The 23,935-nt window shown below is 44.6% G+C and overlaps 1 protein-coding gene across 1 annotated transcript in view; it reads left to right on the top strand.

Annotated features, from left to right (window-relative positions):
• The first annotated feature begins 5,630 nt into the window (after nucleotides 1-5,630).
• CCKBR (cholecystokinin B receptor) overlaps nucleotides 5,631-23,935 on the top strand; it is a 67,492-nt gene continuing 49,187 nt past the window's right edge. Inside the window, exon 1 of the mRNA XM_033947760.1 lies at nucleotides 5,631-6,211. Coding sequence (XP_033803651.1) covers nucleotides 6,037-6,211 — 175 coding nt within the window. The 5' untranslated portion in view covers nucleotides 5,631-6,036. The remainder of the gene's footprint in view (nucleotides 6,212-23,935) is intronic.

Here is a 23,935-nt window from a genome sequence, read left to right as displayed (position 1 = left end):
AAACGAGAGCCGGTGTAGTTAAAAGGTGAAATGAAAGAGGCTATTAGAGCCAAAAAAACCCCATCTTTTAAAGAATGGAAAAAGGATCCAAATGAAGAAAATAAAAAGAGACACAGGCACTGGCAAGTTAGATGCAAAGCATTGATAAAAAAGGGGAAAATTAAAAGGGAATGGGGACTTGTAGACCATCTTTTTGTCGTTTTGGCATTTCTAAGCTGACATTCAAAGTGGTGGTTATTGGAGGATTAAGTGTCTTGCCCAGGGTCACAAGGAGCAGCGCCGGGATTTGATCTTACGACCTCTGGGTGCAGAGACAACAGATAAAGAAAGCTAAGAAAGAATATGAAGAGAAACTAGCCAAAGAGGCAAAAACTCATAGTAACTATTTTTTCAGGTACTTCAGAAGCAGAAAACTTGTGAAGGAATCTGTGGGACCGTTGGATGATCAAGGAGCAAAAGGGGTGCTCAGGGAGGATTAGGCCATAGCGGAGAGACTGAATTAATTCTTTGCTTCAGTCTTTACGGAAAATGAAAAAGATCTACCTGAACTGGAAATGGCTCCAAATCATTGAAAATACAGCAATAAAACTCATTACAATGCAAAAAATTTTGATCACATAGAAACATGATGGCAGATAAAGGCCAAATGGCCCATCCATTCTGCCCATCCGCAGTAACCATTATCTTTTTCTCTCTCCGAGAGATCCCACCATGCCTATCCCATGCCCTCTTGAATTCAGACACAGTCTTCGTCTCCACCACCTCCTCTGGGAGACTGTTCCACGCATCTACCACCCTTTCCGTAAAAAAGTATTTCCTCAGATTACTCCGGAGTCTATCACCTCTTAACTTCCTCCTATGCCCTCTCATTGCAGAGTTTCCTTTACATTACGTAGGTATTTAAGCATCTGCCCATCCGCAGTAACCATTATCGCTTTCTCCTTCTGAGAGATCCCACGTGCCTATCCCATGCCCTCTTGAATTCAGACACAGTCTTCGTCTCCACCACCTCCTCTGGGAGACTGTTCCATGCATCTACCACCCTTTCTGTAAAAAAGCATTTCCTTAGATTACTCCGGAGCCTATCACCTCTTAACTTCATCCTATGCCCTCTCATTGCAGAGTTTCCTTTCAAATGAAAGAGACTCGACTCATGAACATTTATATTACATAGGTATTTAAACGACTATCATATCTCTCCTCTCCCGCCTTTCCTCCACAGTATACAGACTGAGATCTTTAAGTCCGTCCCACTACACCTTATCACGAAGACCACACACCATTTCAGTAGCCTTCCTCTGGACCAACTCCATCTGTTTATATCTTTTTGAAGGTAAGGCCTCCAGAATTGTATACAATATTCTAAATGAGGTTTCACCAAAGTCTTATACAGGCAGGGCAGGATTAATTTGTCAAGGGCCCCTAGGTACACAAGTCCACTGGGCCCCCCTGCCCCATACCACCATGCACCACCCCATTCCACACCCCTGCTCTGCCCCATTTATTTACCCATTTTCTTCTTTATTTCCACTTTATTTCTTTTATTTTAAAATTCAAAACAAAGATTACCATACCAGTGCCAGTGTTGTTTTTCTTCCATGTAACCTCCAAACATCTCTGACCAAATCCCCCCTTCCTTCCTGGAGGAAGAGATCTTCAGCTGGCAGGCTTTGGGAAGCCCACCAATTTATATTTTGCATTTGGGTAGGAGGCATGGGGCATAGCAGGAAGAAAATTTAGTGCCATTTTATTGGACTAATACATTTCTCAATTAGCTTTCAGAGGTTAAAACCTCTTGCTTCAGGTCAGTAAACTATACTGCTGTTACAGTATCCCTGTCCTGACCTGAGGAAAGGAGTTATGGTCTCTGAATTAGTAAAAAATATATTAAAATTAGTCCAATAAACAGGATCACCTTATTTCCATTTTCTATTAATAAATGATTATCAACACAGCTGCAATAATACTTTATCCTAAAGCAAAAAGAAAGAAATAAAACAATAGGTCAGCAATTTCATGTTTGAGTTCTTTTAGTACCCTGGGATGTAAACCATCCAGTCCAGGTGATTTATCACTTTTTAACTTGTTGATTTGGCTTAGTACATCTTCCAAATTCACCGAGATTTCTTTCAGTTTCTCAAGTTTCAAGTGAAAAAAAAAACTAGGCAGTGTACAGTAAAATGTTTAAACGTAATTTAACAGGTTCAAAAAAGAGCGACCAAGATGATAAAGGGGATGGAACTCCTCTCATATGAGAAAAGACTAAAAAGGTTAGGGCTCTTCAGTTTGGAAAAGAGACGGCTGGGGGGGAGCTATGATTGAAGTCTACAAAATCCTGAGTGGCGTAGAACGGGTACAAGTGGATCGATTTTTCACTCCATTGTCTGACCCAGTGAGGATATTCTTATGTTCTTAACAATACAGAGAGTCTAGCAAACTGTGTGCCTCCTGAGATTCCAAGTGTGTCGTGGCTCACTGAGGAGGAAGACAGGCGCCTGCTAGCTGACTTCCCTATGCGGTACAGCGCCAGCGCTGCCTGATCCGCCGAAGGTCTACATGTTTCCCCCTTCTCTCTAGCATTCCCCTGGCCTCCCGATTTCACCTTTAAAGCTAATTACAGCAGCCTGCAGAGGATCGCCAGTAGGTAAAATGATTTTATTTTCAATATAGTGATTGAAATTTGTCAGTTCTGAGAATTTATATCAGCTGTGTATTTGAAAAATGAATGGAGAAAATTGCATTACAATTAGTAAAGGGGGTGGGCTCTGGGGCAGAGCTTGGATGGGCATAGGGAGGTCTGTGGTTGGGGTACTTAGTTCATATTTGTTAGACTGAAGTAGGTGAGAAACCCTGCTGTAGGCAATCAGATGGCACCAGTGCCTCTCCTTCTCTCCGGCCCTCTTTCCTGATGGCACCCCCTACTGGCGTCTCAGGACCCATCTGGAGGGCCTCTGCACATGTGCGGATGTCTACATGATGATGTCATGCAAATGCGTGATGTCATCACGGTGACATCCGCGCACTTCTGGGTGCCTCAAGCCGCGGCCACTACCTATACTGTGCCGTGGCTCGAGAAAGTTTGAGAGCCACTGAATTAGTAGTACTAAAGGTGTAAACCTGATGGGGGAACAGTGTTCTCTTGAGCCATGCGGCTGCCGAATATGGAGTCTGCCCCATGGAGAATAATACAGAGGCAACCAGAAGAGCATCCCAAAATATATAGGGGGCGCCAGAGGACTCCTTCTTAAAGGCAGGGAAGAAATAAAAGAATATTAAAACATACTTCAATACAGCCAGCCTGCTCCAATGAATAAGGGGGCGAAGCAATCACCGTAACTATGTGCCAGCTGGTATTGAACCCCCCCCTCCCCCGGAAACAGCTGAAGCAGCGAGCAGCCAAAGCGCTGCCCACCACCAGCCAAATAGTGAGAGGGGACTATGTCTAGTTGTGAGCAGTCGATCCAGCATCACCCCTTCCCTCGTGGATTCTGTCACTGTTTATCTGCTTTGTTTCAAGTTTTATTTTAAATTTGATTAATCGCTTAATCTTACTTCTAAGCGATGTACAAAAATTAAAAGATTTAAAAACATTCAGGGAGGTACAATATATGAGACATGGGGAAGGGAGGTGAAAAAATGCAATACGGAATAGGAAAAAAACCAATATGGGAAACACATTAGAGCACAGGTGTCAAAGTCGGTCCTCGAGGGCCGGAATCCAGTCGGGTTTTCAGGATTTCCCCAATGAATATGCATGAGATCTATGTGCATGCACTGCTTTCAATGCATATTCATTGGGGAAATCCTGAAAACCCAACTGGATTACGGCCCTCGAGGAGGGATTTTGACACCCCTGCATTAGAGAAAAGAAAAGGGCTGTGAAATTGAGTTAAGATCGGAAAGGAACTTCTAGCTTAGAGAGTCAGAGGTCGAAGAAAACATTTAAGATTGCTCTTGAACCTGTGGAGAAGACATTCCTCTCTTACCTAAGTGGGAAGAGAGCTCCATGTTTGAGGTGCAGTGACTGAAAAAACATTGGCTTTGAGGGAGGGGACTGTTAATAAATGTTGATCACTTGATCTGAGCGATCGAATGGAGGTCTCAGAAGTCTGTCAATGAAAGGTGGGGCCTTGGCGAGACGTAGGATGGGATGTTCAAATCCACATTGGACAGTAATAGCACCTTCCTTGCATTCCAAGCTTATGGAGATCTTCGAGCACATTCCTGGGTCTGGAGATAACAGGACGATCCATATAGCTTCTTCTTTCCTCATCTCAGCCACTCTTCCATCCTAAAAAGATTGTAGCCTGGTACAGTTGCACCCCCCAATGGGAATTATTCAACCACGTCCCGGTAACAATTTCCAGGGCTTGCAAATGCTGACTCTTTGACTTTGCTCATCATTTTCCAGCTACGTTTTATTGGTATTCTCGTTGTATGATTAATTTTTTGCCTGATGAGGGATTTGAGAAGATTAAGAACGTTATCTTCCCTACTGCTGTTGTGCGTTTGCTTCCACGCAGTGACTTCCCAAATGCCCTGCTTACTTTGTCACCCCCACCCTCTCTTTCCTGCCATCAGTACAGAATAGTCCTTTGTTTTTCTTCCAGCCACCTATTCAGCTTGTCTGCATGACATAGTCTTTCCTGGCCCTTTCCACAGGTAGGCAGTACTTCAGGAAAGGCGTCCATCTGTACCAAAGACTTTCGCCCCCTATCCCAGCTTCTGGAGGGCTTTCTACATTACAAAGGCCAAATGGCCATTATCTCTTCTTCTCTCTGAGAGATCCCACGCTTTCTCAAATTCAGACACAGCCTCTTCCGGGAGGCTGTTCCACACATCTACCACCCTTTCTGGAAAAAAGTATTTCCTATCACCTCTTAACTTCATCCTATGCCCTTCAACTTGGAGAAGACATAGTTGAGGGGAGATCTATAAAATCCAATGTGGACAGTTTATTCTTTTGAAAAGTAATAAAACCAGGGGCCATCCATGAAGTTACATTGTAGCACCTGTGTTTTTGCATATAGCTAAGCTTTGGAAGTCATTGCTGGATTATGTGACAAAAACAGGTGATGTCTGCCAAGGGTTGCAAGTTTCAAAGATTTCATCAGCACCTTCTGTCCTTTCAAGCGGCACGATGGGATTGGAATCATTTAATTATGTCTTCTGACACTTACCAACATAACTTTTTATTAAATCTTTTGGAAATTAAGTAATCTTGCTCGCCTTGTAAATTCTTAATCTTTTGTGAACCACATAGAACATAGCGGTTTTGCAGTATAAAAGTGAGTTTTATGTGATGTCATGTTTTTTTTTAAGTTCATAAACCACTGCTTATCCCTAGGGTCTTGCAGTTCGGACCTTTGCCCTACGGACTGCTTTACCCACAGCTTCTAGACTTTACCATGTGATGAATGCAAACAAATGTCTCTCTATTTGTTTTAAATGCTCTTTGTAACTTCAGTTTGTGTTGCTTGCTCCACTCCTCTCAGCAGGAAATCATGCTACATTTTGGGATCCTCTCAGAAACGTGGTCACTCTTTGGAAACAGAGGTTTAGGCTTAAGGGAGCTTTGCTCTGACCCAAGGAGCAGCTGGCTTTGTTGCAGTGCTGCTCATTGCAGGTAGAGGGAGCTGTGGCTCTGCTCATTCATTCTCCCTGGTCTCTGGGCTGTGTGATGGAATATATACTGTATCTCCCTCCACACATATCTCCCAGGGCTTATGTTGCAGACTCTTCACACTCTCACTCTCCTACCCATTGCAGAGGGGAATGAGCACCTAACAGAGGCAGAAGCAAAAGCACCACCACCCTGGAGCAAGAGAAGAGACAGCCTGCACTGTGAGAGGGCAAGCTTTCTGGACTTTACAGCTGTCTCTTTCCAATAGCAAAGACAACAGCTAAGCTAAAGTTTAGAAGTGTGTGAACCAGAGTCCAGAGCTCATCACAGACACAAAGAGAAATATTAAGGGAATTTTGCTCACAGATATTGAGAAGAAAAACCATTCTTGACCACCTCCAAACTATCCCCCTATGGGTAAAAGCATGGATATCTTGAAACTGACAGAAAATGCCACCATCTTGCAGGATCTGCTGTGCCGTCAGGGGAACTACTCGGTAAACTTCACAGGCAACCTGAGCACCTGGAACTTGACCTGTGACCACCTGCTCCAGAGGAAGAACTCCATCCTGCCCCCCGGATCCAAAGGTGAGTCACTGCCCTGGAGAATACGCAGGCCATATATTAAACCAAGAACGGGCACAACTAAGGCAAAATAGAGCCTCTCAGTGCAGTGTGTGCTGCTCTGATAAATCAGTTGCTTTTCAGTGTTATCACTGCAGTGTGTAATTCTCTGGTAAAACAGTTGCTTGTCAGTGTTGTGTGCGCTCCTCTTTGAAATCAGTTCTTGCTCAGTGTTATCAGTGCAGTATGTGCCTTTCTGGTAAATCAGTTGCTTTTCAGTGTTATCAGTGCAGTGTGCGCTCCTCTGTGAAATTAGTTCATGCTCAGTGTTATCAGTGCAGTGTGTGCTTTCTTTTGGGAAATCAGTTCCTGCTCAGTGTTATCAGTGCAGTGTTCGCTGTTCTGAGTTCCTGTTCAGTGTTATTAGTGCATTGTGCACTGTGTGCTCCTCTGAGCAAAGAGTTCCTATTCAGTGTTATCAGTGCAGTGTTTGTTGCTCTGGGAAATCTGTTCCTGTTCAGTGTTATCAGTGCAGTGTTCGCTCCTCCGGGAAATCAGTTCCTGTTCAGTGTTATCAGTGCAGTGTGCGCTGCTCTAGGAAATCAGTTCCTGTTCAGTGTTATCAGTTCAGTGTTCGCTGCTCTGGGAAATCTGTTCCTGTTCAGTGTTATCAGTGCAGTGTTCGCTCCTCCGGGAAATCAGTTCCTGTTCAGTGTTATCAGTGCAGTGTGCGCTGCTCTGGGAAATCTGTTCCTGTTCATTGTTATCAGTGCAGTGTGCGCTCCTCTGGGAAATGAGTTCCTGTTCAGTGTTATCAGTGCAGTGTGCGCTGCTCTGGGAAATGAGTTCCTGTTCAGTGTTATCAGTTCAGTGTTCGCTGCTCTGGGAAATTTGTTCCTGTTCAGTGTTATCAGTTCAGTGTTCGCTGTTCTGGGAAATGAGTTCCTGTTCAGTGTTATCAGTGCAGTGTTTGCTGCTCTAGGAAATCTGTTCCTGTTCTGTGTTATCAGTGCAGTGTGCGCTGCTCTGGGAAATTTGTTCCTGTTCAGTGTTATCAGTGCAGTGTGCGCTGCTCTAGGAAATGAGTTCCTGTTCAGTGTTATCAGTGCAGTGTTCGCTGTTCTGGGAAATCAGTTCCTGTTCAGTGTTATCAGTGCAGTGTTCGCTGCTCTGGGAAATCTGTTCCTGTTCTGTGTTATCAGTGCAGTGTGCGCTGCTCTGGGAAATGAGTTCCTGTTCAGTGTTATCAGTGCAGTGTTCGCTGCTCTGGGAAATGAGTTCCTGTTCAGTGTTATCAGTGCAGTGTTCGCTGTTCTAGGAAATGAGTTCCTATTCAGTGTTATCAGTGCAGTGTTCGCTGTTCTGGGAAATCAGTTCCTGTTCAGTGTTATCAGTGCAGTGTTCGCTGCTCTGGGAAATCTGTTCCTGTTCTGTGTTATCAGTGCAGTGTGCGCTGCTCTGAGTTCTTGTTCAGTGTTATTAGTGTACTGTGTGCTCCTCTGAGAAATGAGTTCCTGTTCATTGTTATTAGTGCAGTGTGCGCTGCTCTGGGAAATGAGTTCCTGTTCATTGTTATCAGTGCAGTGTGCGCTGCTCTGGGAAATCAGTTCCTGTTCAGTGTTATCAGTGCAGTGTGCGCTGCTCTGGGAAATTAGTTCCTGTTCATTGTTATCAGTGCAGTGTGCGCTGCTCTGGGAAATGAGTTCCTGTTCATTGTTATCAGTGCAGTGTGCGCTGCTCTGGGAAATCAGTTCCTGTTCATTGTTATCAGTGCAGTGTGCGCTGCTCTGGGAAATCTGTTCCTGTTCATTGTTATCAGTGCAGTGTGCGCTGCTCTGGGAAATCAGTTCCTGTTCAGTGTTATTAGTGCAGTGTGCGCTGCTCTGGGAAATGAGTTCCTGTTCAGTGTTATCAGTGCAGTGTGCGCTGCTCTGGGAAATCTGTTCCTGTTCATTGTTATCAGTGCAGTGTGCGCTGCTCTGGGAAATCTGTTCCTGTTCAGTGTTATCAGTGCAGTGTGTGCTGCTCTGGGAAATGAGTTCCTGTTCAGTGTTATCAGTGCATTGTTCGCTGCTCTGGGAAATCTGTTCCTGTTCAGTGTTATCAGTGCAATGTTCGCTGCTCTGGGAAACGAGTTTCTGTTCAGTGTTATCAGTGCAGTGTGCGCTCCTCCGGGAAATCAGTTCCTGTTCAGTGTTATCAGTGCAGTGTGCGCTGCTCTGGGAAATATGTTCCTGTTCATTGTTATCAGTGCAGTGTTCGCTCCTCCGGGAAATCAGTTCCTGTTCAGTGTTATCAGTGCAGTGTGCGCTGCTCTGGGAAATGAGTTCCTGTTCAGTGTTATCAGTTCAGTGTTCGCTGCTCTGGGAAATTTGTTCCTGTTCAGTGTTATCAATGCAGTGTTCGCTGTTCTGGAAAATGAGTTCCTATTCAGTGTTATCAGTGCAGTGTTCGCTGTTCTGGGAAATGAGTTCCTGTTCAGTGTTATCAGTTCAGTGTTCGCTGCTCTGGGAAATGAGTTCCTGTTCAGTGTTATCAGTGCAGTGTTCGCTGTTCTGGAAAATGAGTTCCTGTTCAGTGTTATCTGTGCAGTGTTCGCTGTTCTGGGAAATCAGTTCCTGTTCAGTGTTATCAGTGCAGTGTTCGCTGTTCTGGGAAATCAGTTCCTGTTCTGTGTTATCAGTGCAGTGTGTGCTGCTCTGGGAAATTAGTTCCTGTTCAGTGTTATCAGTGCAGTGTTCGCTGCTCTGGGAAATGAGTTCCTGTTCAGTGTTATCAGTGCAGTGTTCGCTGTTCTAGGAAATGAGTTCCTATTCAGTGTTATCAGTGCAGTGTTCGCTGTTCTGGGAAATGAGTTCCTGTTCAGTGTTATCAGTGCAGTGTTCGCTGTTCTGGGAAATGAGTTCCTGTTCAGTGTTATCAGTGCAGTGTTCGCTGCTCTGGGAAATCTGTTCCTGTTCTGTGTTATCAGTGCAGTGTGCGCTGCTCTGGAAAATCTGTTCCTGTTCATTGTTATCAGTGCAGTGTTCGCTGCTCTGGGAAATGAGTTCCTGTTCAGTGTTATCAGTGCAGTGTTCGCTGTTCTAGGAAATGAGTTCCTATTCAGTGTTATCAGTGCAGTGTTCGCTGTTCTGGGAAATGAGTTCCTGTTCAGTGTTATCAGTGCAGTGTTCGCTGTTCTGGGAAATCAGTTCCTGTTCAGTGTTATCAGTGCAGTGTTCGCTGCTCTGGGAAATCTGTTCCTGTTCTGTGTTATCAGTGCAGTGTTCACTGCTCTGGGAAATCTGTTCCTGTTCTGTGTTATCAGTGCAGTGTGCGCTGCTCTGAGTTCTTGTTCAGTGTTATTAGTGTACTGTGTGCTCCTCTGAGAAATGAGTTCCTGTTCATTGTTATTAGTGCAGTGTGTGCTGCTCTGGGAAATGAGTTCCTGTTCATTGTTATCAGTGCAGTGTGCGCTGCTCTGGGAAATCAGTTCCTGTTCAGTGTTATCAGTGCAGTGTGCGCTGCTCTGGGAAATGAGTTCCTGTTCAGTGTTATCAGTGCAGTGTGCGCTCCTCTGGGAAATCAGTTCCTGGTCAGTGTTATCAGTGCAGTGTGTGCTTCTTTGGGAAATCAATTCCTGTGCGGTGTGTGCTCCTCTGGTAAACCATCCACTTTTCAGTGTTATCAGTGCAGTATGTAATTCTCTGGTAAATTAGTTCTTTACTGCTTTCGATGCAGTGTGAACTCCTCTTGTAAATTGGTCTACTTTTGTAATCACTGCTGTGTGTGCTTCTGTTGTAAATCACCCCCTCTTCAGTGTTATCAGTGCAGTGTGTGTTGCTTTGATATTATGCACCCTTTTCAGCATTATCAGTATGGTGTGTGTTCTTCTGGTTTCAGTGCTTTTTGTGCAGTGTGCTCTTTGTGTTTGCAGTGTTTTTGGTGTGTTGTTCTTTTTTGCATTTTCTGTGCTCTGTAGTATTGTTTGTAAAATTTGTCCCTTTGGCAAATCAGGAACATAACATAAGACTTTATTTTCTATTTCGCAGCAAGTCTTACAATTGTATGTGAATAAGGAAAACAGAAACTGATCGTAATCGGGACTGATAACAGTCATGAAAGCACATTTTAATATCAAGTACAATGCCGCAGAGGTTGGACTTTGGGAAATAAGATGGTGCTTGTTTTTATAAGTCTGATGCAATGAATAATTTCCCAAACAAATATGTTTTAATCTGAGACCTAAAATTCTGGTAGTCTTTAGCAAACACTAATTAACAGCCTTCTGCTTTCTTTCTCCCCCCACCGCTACTCCTGGACTTCTGTTTCTTGCACCTGCTTTGCATGCAGGGCAAACACTGGTGGAACTGGTAAAGGCTGAGAGAGGGCCTGGCAAGGGGAGGCAGGCCGTCTGTTGAGGAAGTCCTCCAGGAAGAGAGGGACAGGGTGATGCACTGAAGCGGTGAATGGGTTATGAGAAGTGCTTATAAGCAGAATTATCCTTTGTTTTCTTTTTAATTTACATTGAACCGCATCTCCTTCCTGCAGTCCGGCATCTCTCTCTCCCCTCCTTCCCTTCCATTCTGTGGTCTGTCATCTCTCTCTCCCCTCCTTCCCTTCCATTCTGTGGTCTGTCATCTCTCTCTCCCCTCCTTCCCTTCCATTCTGTGGTCTGTCATCTCTCTCTCCCCTCCTTCCCTTCCATTCTGTGGTCTGGCATCTCTCTCTTCCCCCCTTTAATCACCCTTCTCTGGAATCTGACATCTCTCCTCTCCAGCACTAACAATTCTCCCTCTTCCCCATGTATACCATCTCTCTTTCCCTCCCTTCCTAACCCCAGTCCGTGCAGCCTCTGTCCTTCCCAAACCCCTCCCAACCTGTGTAGCATCTGTTCTTCTTGCTTTCCCAAACCCCCTCCCCATGCAGCATGTACTTCCCTCCTTCCCAACTCCAGCCCTCCTCTCTCAGCTGGATCCTACGGTATGACAGTCTCCAGTTTCTGACTCCCCTACCTACTACTTCCCCACTGCTGAAATTTTAAATCTTCAGGCAGCCGACGTAAAGCCGGTCTCCTGAAGTTGCCGTGCCCTAGAAGAGTTCTTTCTGCAGCATCTTCCTATGCAGGAAAAGGAAGAGCTACAGAAAGAACATTTCCGGGGTAGGGCGATGGCAGGAGGCAGGAGGTCTAGTAGCACAATATCTCGCCAATTACCTAGAAGACCACCACATCCTACACCTTACTCAATCCGGATTCAGAACCAATCACAGTACTGAAACACTTCTGGTTTCCCTACTAGACATAGCCCGTCAGCACCTCAGCAAAGGAAATAAGTTACTAATCATCCAACTCGATCTTTCAGCAGCATTCGACTTAGTTGACCATTCCATACTACTCCAGATACTAGATGCCATAGGAATATCAGGTAATGTTCTCAACTGGTTCCAAGGATTCCTCAAAACAAGATCATACAGAGTCAAGTCAAATGATCTTCTATCCGACTCATGGTCAAACCCCTGTGGAGTTCCACAAGGATCCCCTCTATCGCCCATACTTTTCAACCTCTTCATAGCATCCCTAGGCACGGCCCTAGACGCCCTAAACACTACATCCTTCAGCTACGTGGATGATATAACCATCCTCCTCCCCTTCGACATCCAAGACCCCACCTCCAATGGACGCCGCCTGAAAACAACATTGGAAACTGTAGAAAAATGGATGACGAACCACAAGTTAAAACTGAATGCGGAGAAAACCAAATTCCTACTACTAGAGAAGGAACAAAAACCATCCCTAACAGAACTAGATGTAAACACAATCAAATATCCAATACAGAATACTCTCAAAATTCTGGGAACACACCTAGACAGAGGCTGCACAATGCAAACACAAATACACAAAACCATAAAAAAAGCATTCTTCACCATGCGAAACCTAAGAAAATTCTTTTCCAAAGAACACTTCAAGATCATTGTACAATCCCTCATACTCAGCTCCTTAGATTACTGCAACAGCCTCTACCTACCTTGCCCAAATACTATGATAAAACAACTACAGACCGTTCAGAACACAGCTATCAGACTCATCTACTCGCTCAGCAAATTCGACCACGTCACACCCGCCTATGTAGACTCTCACTGGCTTCCGATAAAAGCAAGAACTCAATTCAAACTCTACTGCTTACTTTTCAAAGTAACCCATGGTATGGCCCCCAATTACCTGAACAACCGTCTTTGCCGCTACCGACTACCCAGATCAAGAAGAACTCAGAATCTTTTCAACTTCCCCCCTCATAATGGTACCCGACGTAAGAAACTTTACGACAGCCTTCTAGCAACTCAGGCAGCGAAAATTGACCCCCACCATCACCAAACTCATGATCAAAACAACAGACATCAAAGTGTTTCGGAAAGAAATCAAAACATTTCTTTTCAAAAAACACGTCCTTACTTAATATTCCCCTCCCCAATCGCACATGCACTCTCCCCAGCAAATAACACACTAGTCATCCCCTTGAACCTCATTTACGAAAAATATCCAAACTCTTAAATAAGCATCTCCGTTAGGTATCCATTTAACCTTCTCCTAAATAAGCATCTCCCTTAGGTATCCACTCAACTGATTCCTTCAAAGTTAGGTATCTTTCTTCAGTTGCCTATATTGTTTTCCCCACTGAACCTTGTAACTACTTGAACCCTGTCAAGTTATTCTATCGATAAATCCAGCTATCTTATACTTGTATTTCTATACCACAACATGTAATTTACTTAAATCGTTGTAATGTAATTCTCTCGGTAATGTCCTGATCTCTTTTAACTGTAATCCGCTTAGAACCGCAAGGCACAGGTGGAATAGAAATCACAAATGTAATGTAATGTAATGTTAGCCTTGAAGACGTATACAAGCAGATAAATAGATTAAAAACAGACAAATCTCCGGTCCCGGATGGAATCCACCCTAGGGTATTGAAAGAACCAAAGGAGGAAATAGTGGAACTACTACAGCAGGTTTGTAATCTATCCCTGAAAACAGGCGTCATACCGGAGGATTGGAAGATAGCTAATATTAGGCCCATCTTTAAAAAAGGATCGAGAAGAGACCCGGGGAACTACAGACCGGTGAGTTTGACTTCGGTTCCGGGGAAGATGGCAGAAGCGCTGATAAAAGACAGCATCTAGAAAGGAATAAATTGTTGAAAACAAGTCAACATGGCTTCTGCAAGGGAAGATCGTGCCAAACGAATTTATTACAATTCTTCGAAGGAATAAACAAACAAATGGACAAAGGGGACCCCATAGACATCGTATACTTAGATTTCCAAAAAGCCTTTGACAAGGTACCCCATGAACGCCTACTACGGAAACTAAAGAACCATGAGGTGGAAGGAGACGTACATAGATGGATCAAAAATTGTTTGGCGGGTAGGAAGCAAAGGGTAGGAGTGAAGGGCCACTACTCGGACTGGAGGAGGGTCACGAGCAGTGTTTCCAGAGGTCGGTACTCGGACTGCTGCTGTTCAATGTATTTATAAATGATCTAGAAACAGGGATGAAGTGCAAAGTAATAAAATTCGTGGACGACACCAAACTATTTAGTGGAGTTAGGACTAAAGAGGACTGCGAAGATTTACAAAGGGACCTGAACAAACTAGAAGAATGGGAGACGAGATGGCAGATGAAGTTTAATGTAGAGAAATGTAAAGTCTTGCATGTAGGAAACAGAAACCCGAAGTACAGCTATATGATGGGAGGCCTGGTAATGGGTGAAAGTACCCAAGAAAAGGACTTGGGGGTAATAGTGGACAAGACAATGAAGCCTTCGGCACAGTGAGCAGCAGCCGCTAAGAGGGCAAATAGAATGCTAGGTATTATCAAGAAAGGCATTACAACCAGATCGAAAGAAGTTATCCTGCTGCTGTATTGGGCAATGGTGCACCCGCACCTGGAGTACTGCGTCCAGTATTGGTCGCCGTACCTTAAGAAGGATATGGCGATACTCGAGAGGGTTCAGAAAAGAGCGACACGATTGATTAAAGGTATGGAAAACCTTTCATATGCTGAAAGATTAGAGAAACTGGGGCTCTATTCCCTGGAAAAGCGGACACTTAGAGGGGACATGATAGAGACTTACAAGATCATGAAGGGCATAGAGAAAGTGGAGAGGGACAGAAAGAGAGAGATAGAAAGAAAGAGAGAGAGAAAGGGAGAGAGACAGAAATAGAGAGAGAGAGACAGAGATAGAAAGAGAGAGAGAAATAGAGAGAGAGAGGCAGAGATAGAAAGAAAGAGAGAGAGACAGAGGGAGAGAGACAGAAAGAGAGAGAGAAAGAGAGATATAGAAAGAGAGAGAGAAATAGAGAGAGAGAGGCAGAGATAGAAAGAAAGAGAGAGAGAAAGGGAGAGAGACAGAAAGAGAGAGATATAGAAAGAGAGAGAGAGAGAGAGAGAGAGAAAAATTGAAGAAACTGGGGCTCTTTTCCCTGGAAAAGCGGAGACTTAGAGGGGACATGATAGAGACTTACAAGATCATGAAGGGCATAGAGAAAGTGGAGAGGGACAGATTCTTCAAACTTTTGAAAACTACAAGAACGAGAGGGAATTCGGAAAAATTAAGAGAGAACAGATTCAGAACCAATGCTAGGAAGTTCTTCTTCACCCAAAGGGTGGTGGACACCTGGAATGCGCTTCCAGAGGGTGTAATAGGAGAGAGTACAGTATTGGGGGTTCAAGAAGGGATTAGATGATTTCCTGAAGGAAAAAGGGATAGATGGGTATAGATAGAGGGTTACTATACAGGTCCTGGACCTGTTGGGCCGCCGGGTGAGTGGACTGCTGGGTGTGATGGACCTCTGGTCTGACCCAACAGAGGCACTTCTTATGTCTTATTTGAAAGGAAGCTCTGGAATGAGAGGGCATAGGATGAAGTTAAGAGGTGATAGGCTCCGGAGTAATCTAAGGAAATGCTTTTTTAAAGATGCATGGAACAGTCTCCCAGAAGAGGTGGTGGAGACATGATTACCATGCAGGGCTTTTGCTTTCAATGCACCTTGATAACATTTCTGCATGGGAAAAGGGCAATAACGATACTAGTCTCAAGCAAGTGTCTAGACAATGGCACAGGGACAAAGTTTGTCCCCGCTTCGCAGTTCTCGAGTGTGAATCTGACAATGGGACCCTGACAGTTGGAGATAGGACATTTCGGGGGTCCCTGCATCAGAAAACTGTCAATCTAATCTGAAGAGCGGAGTGGGTGGGGGGGGGGGGTCTGTTCTGGAAAGTGGCTCAATGGCAGACTGCAGGGGCAGAGACAGAGTGAACGCAAAAGGTAAAAAGTGTGTGTGTGGGGGGGCAGAACAGGACTAAACGTGATACAGCAGTTGATAAAGGAAAAATGCAAACAGTGAGGGGGGTAGAGGCACATGTGGATGATATTGGAGGGAGGTGAATGACGCATTTTTTCCTTTTGCAAACATCTTAAGTTCTCTGCATGGACTCCTTTTGTAAATCCATTAATGATGAAAGACAAGTCTTTATTTCAATGTTATACCAGTTTCTAGCTTTTTCTACCTTTAATTTCCACTCACTAATGTACTAGTGTGTGTGCGCTGAGAGGGAAGGCTGGGGGTGGGGAAGGAGGGTATTTATGGCCACAGTTACTCTGGGACCTTCTCATCCCCAAATCCCTTGCATTTTCATTTGATAGAACTTAATTGCAGCGGCCTGATCTGTGTTCCTAGTGAGGGATCTCCCCAGCCTGCTCCCTGACCAGAGGTTTGAGGAAGTCCCCTTTTGGGCGCCTTGGGGAAGGGGTGCATAAGAACATAAGAACATAAGAAATGCCTCTGCTGGATCAGACCCGAGGTCCATCGTGCCCAGCAGTCCGCTCACGCGGCGGCCCAACAGGTCCAGGACCTGTGCAGTAATCTTCTATCTATACCCCTCTATCCCCATTTCCAGTAGGAATTTGTCCAATCCTTTCTTGAACCCCAGTACCGTACTCTGCCCTATTACGCCCTCTGGAAGCGCATTCCAGGTGTCCACCACACGTTGGGTAAAGAAGAACTTCCTAGCATTTGTTTTGAATCTGTCCCCTTTCAACTTTTCCGAATGCCCTCTTGTTCTCTTATTTTTTGAAAGTTCGAAGAATCTGTCCCTCTCTACTCTCTCTATGCCCTTCATGATCATCTCATTCCTCAACTCAGGCAGCACCTGGTGGTACATTACACCCACATGGTTTCAACATTCACACTCCAACCCACAGCTTGCTCATGGTGTGCTATTCATTTGCTTTGGAGTGCAGATAATGGCAATCGAGTGATAAGTCTTGCTGATAAGCCTCTGCATGTGATCTGAGCGTGTAAGAACCAGGGCGACATGTTGTCCTTTCTGAAGTCTGATTACCCCGAGCCCTCTGACTGTAAATATAGCAGCGGGAGTTAGTAATATTTCCACAGCTGGTAGGGAAGTGATGAGAGATGTGACAGAAGGCAAACAGACTACGGACACATTCAGTCTTATTATGGAGAGTCTCTAATGCATGAGAGGCTCCGAAATGAGCCATCCAGCATCCAGCCCTCTGCTCCACTTAGGACTGCTTTTACCACTGAAGAGGTCCTGGGCAAACCTTTCCTCATTTCTTTTATGTGGTTAAACACATTTATGTTCTGCTATCCAAATCAATCAAAGTGGCTCGCACAAGTTATTGTACCATGTTCATGTCAGATAAAATACGGCAGCCTCCGCCTTCCGTTGGCCCCTGTTATGTTCTCCTTCCTCTCTCTCCTGAGCTCAAAGGGCTGCTCCCTCCATTAATCTGCTGCCGCGTTCATCCAATGCACGGACTCACACGAGGTCTATTGCAAGTTGCTTAAGTAAACCGCTTTGGTTGTATATCAAATCCACAACCCTTTACTTTTTCATTTATTTTAAGCATTTATATACTCAGGGCAGGATTAATTCTTTATCCATAGACCTCAGAAGTCCACCCGGTACTATCCTTGGGTTACAACTACTGGAGCTGCCTTTCCTAACCATCTCCTTTGCTGGATTCAGACCATAAAAGTTTGCCATTCATATTCTAGTTGAAGATCCTTTGTGTTCATCCCGTCACTGTTTTCCTCTCCACCACCATCTCCATGAAAAAGAATTTCCTGACATTACTCCTAAGTCTACCTCTTCACAACCTCAATATATGTCCTCTAGTTTTATCAATTTCCCTTCTCTGGAAAAGATTTGGTTCTATATTTAAATGTCCCTGACCCTCCTCTCCTCTGGAGGACACATATCTTCTCAGATGTCTTTTAGCTCAAACCCCCTTCCATTTTAATTGCTTCCTCTGGACCGCTTCAAGTCTTCTTACATTCTTGGCCAGATGCGGCCTCCAAAACTGAACCCAATACCCCAAGTGGTGCCTTATCATTGTCCTGTACAGAGATATCAACACCTTTCTTCTGCTGGTTACGCCTAGCATCTTCCGCCTTGTCACACAGCTTTGTCGCCTTCAGATCTTCAGACACTCAGCCCAAGGCCCCTCTCCCTGTCAGCACATACATCTCCTCCAGCTTCAGGACTCTGCTAACAGTAGAGAGGAGTTGTGTCCCCTTCTGCTACATCAGAGGTGGGAACCGTGGACTGGGCGGGACAAATGAGCCTCACCTTTGCTTTTTATGTGGGCCATAAGACCATGGGAAGTATACACCGAAAATATCATTAACCAGAGTTTTGGCAATTTTAAATACTGTATTTTAAAGATATGTTCAGAAAAGTCACTCTAGCACTTTGTTTCTAGTTAAATCTTTAATTATTTATTTATTACAGGAAGTCTGTGGAGCTCTGTGCAAGGCCTCCATGTATATTGGCTGACACCTCTGTGTAGGGTTACCATATGGCTCCGGAAAAAGGAGGATGGATTGAGACATCAATGGAAGTAAAACCCAGATGTCTCAATCTGTCCTTTTTTCTGGAGCCATATGGTAACCCGTCCCCTGCTGCAATGATTCTCCTAAGTCCATGTAAGGATCCCTAGAGAATGTGTGGTGGACTTTTAGTGGTGGAATCAGTAATTATTGGGAGAAAATAGGGTCAGTTTTTAGATCTAGCAAATTAATGTCCAATTTCACTGCTCCCTGGAGTTTAGTATCGTATATGAAGTACATGTTAGAGGGTTTTCCCCCCTTCAGCCACCTGACTTCAAAGTAGACGGAACTTAAGAGCTTCAGCTACACCAAATCAGTACTAGATCAAAGGCAGAAGGATGCTTGGGTGCAGGGGAAAGGAATGACCAGTAGGAAAAAGGAGGTATTGATGCCACTCTATAAGACTGTGGTGAGACCTCATTTAGAATATTGTGTACCTTCAAAAAGATATTAAAAAGGATGGAGTCAGTCCAGAGGAAGGCTACCAAAATGGTCGGTGGTCTATGTCAGAAGGCATACAGGGTTAACGATCTCAATATGTATACCTTGGTGGAAAGGCGGGAGAGGGGAGATATGATAGAGACGTTTAAATAGCTATGTGGCATAAATGCACATGAGGCAAGTCTCCTTCAACTGAAAGGAAATGTTGGAATGAGCTGACATAGGATGAAGACTAGGGGAACACTCGATGAAGTTGCAGAGTAATACTTTTAAAACCAATAGGAGGAAATATTTTATCACTCAGAGAATAGTTAAGCTCTGGAATGTGTTGCCAGAGGATGTGGTAAGAGCAGTTAATGAAAGTTATGGGCAAGTTCCTGGAGGAAAAGTCCATAGTCTGCTGTTGAGACAGACATGGGCCAGTAGCATGGAATGCTGCTACTATTTGGGTTTTTGCCAGGTACTTGTGGCTTGGTTTGGCCTCCGCGAAGACGGGATACTGGGCTAGATGGACCACTGGTCTGACCCAGCCAGGCTGAGAAATACTTCTTCACAGAAAGGGTAGTGGTCTCCTAGTGGAGGTGGTAGAGATGAAGATTTTATCTGAGTTCAAGAAAGATTAGGACAAGCAGATGATCTTGAGGGAGAGGAAGGGATTGTAGAGCTTGGTAGCTGGTATGAATGGGCTGAGTGGTAGGTCGTATGGACTTTATAATAATAATAATAATAACAGTTTATATACCGCAATACCGTTAAGTTCTATGCGGTTTACAATAGATTAAGTGAGGTACAAATTGACTGAATTTAAGAGGGGGGAAGAGGAGAATTAATAGGACCGGAAATGCGTTGTTGAGGAGAAAGAGATTAATAGGACAGAGGAATCACTATGGAGGAGAAAGAAGATGAGTGGGTCAGTTGTCTAGATACTTTAGACGTTTTCTGAATTCCTCATAAGTAGTGGGCGAAAGCAGTTGATCTAGGTCTTTATCTGCCATTAGTGTATATAAATTTCAATTAAAATAAATACTCCTTTCCCCAACCAGCACCTTTCTAACACAATCCTATGTAGTGGACCTTTGAAGGACATCCTGAGGCCAGTACACAATTGGTTTAAGGTTGGTGGCCAATGTGCTGTCCAGTTCTCCTAAAACTCTCTCTGCACAAGGTCCCGCATGAACGTCTACTTTGAAAAATTGTGAGCCATGGACTCGAGGGTGATATACTCACATGGATTAAAAACTGGTTGGCGGATAGGAAACAGAGAGTGGGGGTAAATGGACAATACTCAGACTGGAGAAGCGTCATGAGTGGAGTGCCGCAGGGTTCAGTGCTCAGGCCTGTGCTCTTCAACATATTTATAAACGACCTGGAAATTGGTACGATGAGTGAGGTGATTAAATTTGTGGACGATACAAAGTTATTCAGAAAATTGAGGACACAGAAAGATCGCGAAGACCTACAACAAGACATAAAGACACTCAAGGAATGGGCCGCAAAATGGCAAATGAGGTTCAACATGGATAAGTGCAAGGTGATGCATGTCGGTAACAAAAATCATATGCACGAATACAGGATGTCCAGTGCTGTAGTCAGAGAGAGCCCCCAGGAAAGAGACTTAAGAGAGCTTGTAGATAAGTCAATGAAGCCATCCGCATAATGCATGCTGGGGGCGAAAAGGGCAAACAGAATGCTAGGAATGATTAAGAAGGGGATCACAAACAGATCTGAGAAGATTATCGTGCCACTGTACTGGGCCATGGTGCGCCCTCACCTGGAATACTGCGTCCAACACTGGTTGCCGTATATGAAAAAGGACACGGTACTACTTGAAAGGGTCCAGCGAAGAGTGACAAAAATGGTTAAGGGACCGGAGGAGTTGGCGTACAGTGAGAGATTAGAGAAACTGGGCCTCTTCTCCCTTGAACAGAGGAGACTGAGAGGGGACATGATCGAAACGTTCAAGATAATGAAGGGAATAGACTTAGTAGATAAGGACAGGTTGTTCACCCTCTCCAAGGTGGAGAGAACGAGAGGGCACTCTCTAAAGTTAAAAGGGGATAGATTCCGTACAAACGTAAGGAAGTTCTTCTTTACCCAGAGAGTGGTAGAAATCTGGAACGCTCTTCCGGGGTCTGTTATAAGGGAAAACACCCTCCAGGGATTCAAGACAAAGTTAGACAAGTTCCTGCTGAAGCAGAACATACGCAGGTAAGGCTAGACTCAGTTAGGGTACTGGTCTTTGACCTAAGGGCCGCCGCGGGAGCGGACTGATGGGCACGATGGACCACTGGTCTGACCCAGCAGCGGCAATTCTTATGTTATTAATATGGGTCACCTATTAATAACATAAGACGCTGCGTGCGTCTGGTAGCACTATAGAAGTAATTCATAGTAGTGGTGTGAAGAGTTTCCGTCTTTGGGAGGCAGAGCTGAGATTGTGATGTCATAATGCCTCATTCCACCAATAAGAGCCAACCTCATCAGTGATGTCACAATGGCTTATTGTCCTGTGCTCCCCTCTGCCCCCTTAACTGTATCCATGACATCCTGTTTGTCTGTTTAGACTGTAAGCTCTTTGGGGCAGGGACTGTCTTCTTCTTTGTGACTCTGTACAGCGCTGCGTGCGTAGTGGTGGGAAGAGTTTCCGTCTTTGGGAGGCAGAGCTGAGATTGTGATGTCATAATGCCTCATTCCACCAATAAGAGCCAACCTCATCAGTGATGTCACAATGGCTTATTGTCCTGTGCTCCCCTCTGCCCCCTTAACTGTATCCATGACATCCTGTTTGTCTGTTTAGACTGTAAGCTCTTTGGGGCAGGGACTGTCTTCTTCTTTGTGACTCTGTACAGCGCTGCGTGCGTAGTGGTGGGAAGAGTTTCCGTCTTTGGGAGGCAGAGCTGAGATTGTGATGTCATAATGCCTCATTCCACCAATAAGAGCCAACCTCATCAGTGATGTCACAATGGCTTATTGTCCTGTGCTCCCCTCTGCCCCCTTAACTGTATCCATGACATCCTGTTTGTCTGTTTAGATTGTAAGCTCTTTGGAGCAGGGACTGTCTTCTTTGTGACTCTGTACAGCGCTGTAGAAATCATTCCTAGTAGTAGTACATAGAGCAGTGATTTCCATTTGTACAGTCATTTCTTTGCTCTTTTACTGTTAATCCTAGTTGTTAGTAAGCTCTAAGTGACTAAATGAAACCTGTGTTGAAATCACAAGTCTTCTTATTAGCCCACATTGTCTTACTTGCATTTGAGTTAATCTGGGCATCGCACCAAACTCAGGGGTGTAGATTTCAGTTTGAATTAGATCAACCTCCTCTTCTTTCTACAAAACAGCCCATAATTTTTGATATCGTACTGAAATCCAGGGAGAAACAGTAGCCAGAGCTATTACCCAAATGTGCTTTCTAGGGTGCAGAGGTAGAGGCCACTAAAATTTGGGGTCACACAGAGCTTTCAGGCAGCATTTGACTGGCTACTTGTTCCAAACGTTGGGATCTGGGACTTGCACTGGATGCATTTAAATGTTCCCTTGCCCAGACGTATCCGGGGGACCTGGCCGTACCTTGCTTAATAGTGTAGGACATTGGGACAGCATTTTATTCTGAGGAGAAGACGCAGAGGTTTTGTCTCGCTGTCCCAAATTTCTCTCCATAGCTTTTATTTGCTCTTGAAAAAGAAAATCAAGAAATGCTGTTGAAAGAGGTTAATGAAAAATTAGGGACATTATATAAGTGGTTTGGAGAGCATGATTTAGTGCTGAATGCGAACAAAATCAGTAGTAATGTAAGTATCACATCAGAGTAGACCATCATGGTCTATGCCTAAGATTAATGAGATGCATTTGATACCAGTAGAAAGGTTTGTTGTGATATGAGAGTGAATCAAAAATGTATTTATTTATTTATTCCGTTTTTTAGTCCATCCTCTCAAAAGAGCCCAGAACGGGTTACAAAGTACAGCCATAATAATCGGGACAGGACAGAGATGACATAATTTACATAAATTACAATATAGACATGCCAATAAAACATATGCACTGAGTAGCATCTGGTGAGATTAGGTGGCATAGGTGCGTTGACTGAGTGGCATCTGGTGAGATTAGGTGGCATAGGTGCGTTGACTGAGTAGCATCTGATGAGATTAGGTGGCGTAGGTGCATTGACTGAGTAGCATCTGATGAGATTAGGTGGCATAGGTGCATTGACTGAGAAGCATCTAGTGAGATTAGGTGGCATAGGTGCGTTGACTGAGAAGCATCTGGTGAGATTAGTTGGCATAGGTGCATTGACTGAGAAACATTTGGTGAGATTAGGTGGCATAGGTGCGTTGACTGAGAAGCATCTGGTGAGATTAGGTGGCGTAGGTGCGTTGACTGAGTAGCATCTGATGAGATTAGGTGGCGTAGGTGCATTGACTGAGAAGCATCTGGTGAGATTAGATGGCATAGGTGCATTGACTGAGAAACATTTGGTGAGATTAGGTGGCATAGGTGCATTGACTGAGAAGCATCTGGTGAGATTAGATGGCATAGGTGCATTGACTGAGAAACATCTGGTGAGATTAGGTGGCATAGGTGCGTTGACTGAGAAGCATCTGGTGAGATTAGATGGCATAGGTGCATTGACTGAGAAACATCTGGTGAGATTAGGTGGCATAGGTGCGTTGACTGAGTAGCATCTGGTGAGATTAGGTGGCATAGGTGCGTTGACTGAGAAGCATCTGGTGAGATTAGATGGCATAGGTGCGTTGACTGAGTAGTATCTGATAAGATTAGGTGGCATAGGTGCGTTGACTGAGTAGCATCTGATGAGATTAGGTGGCATAGGTGCGTTGACTGAGAAGCATCTGGTGAGATTAGGTGGCATAGGTGCGTTGACTGAGAAACATCTGGTGAGATTAGGTGGCATAGGTGCGTTGACTGAGAAGCATCTGGTGAGATTAGGTGGCATAGGTGCGTTGACTGAGAAACATCTGGTGAGATTAGGTGGCATAGGTGCGTTGACTGAGAAACATCTGGTGAGATTAGGTGGCATAGGTGCGTTGACTGAGAAGCATCTGGTGAGATTAGATGGCATAGGTGCATTGACTGAGAAACATTTGATGAGATTAGGTGGCATAGGTGCATTGACTGAGAAGCATCTGGTGAGATTAGGTGGCATAGGTGCGTTGACTGAGAAGCATCTGGTGAGATTAGATGGCATAGGTGCGTTGACTGAGAAACATTTGGTGAGATTAGGTGGCATAGGTGCGTTGACTGAGAAGCATCTGGTGAGATTAGGTGGCATAGGTGCGTTGACTGAGTAGCATCTGATGAGATTAGGTGGCGTAGGTGCATTGACTGAGAAGCATCTGGTGAGATTAGATGGCATAGGTGCATTGACTGAGAAACATTTGGTGAGATTAGGTGG

This window comes from Geotrypetes seraphini, chromosome 6 (assembly GCF_902459505.1).
Source record: "Geotrypetes seraphini chromosome 6, aGeoSer1.1, whole genome shotgun sequence".
Taxonomy (NCBI): domain Eukaryota; kingdom Metazoa; phylum Chordata; class Amphibia; order Gymnophiona; family Dermophiidae; genus Geotrypetes; species Geotrypetes seraphini.
This window is presented reverse-complemented; position numbering and strand designations above follow the sequence as displayed.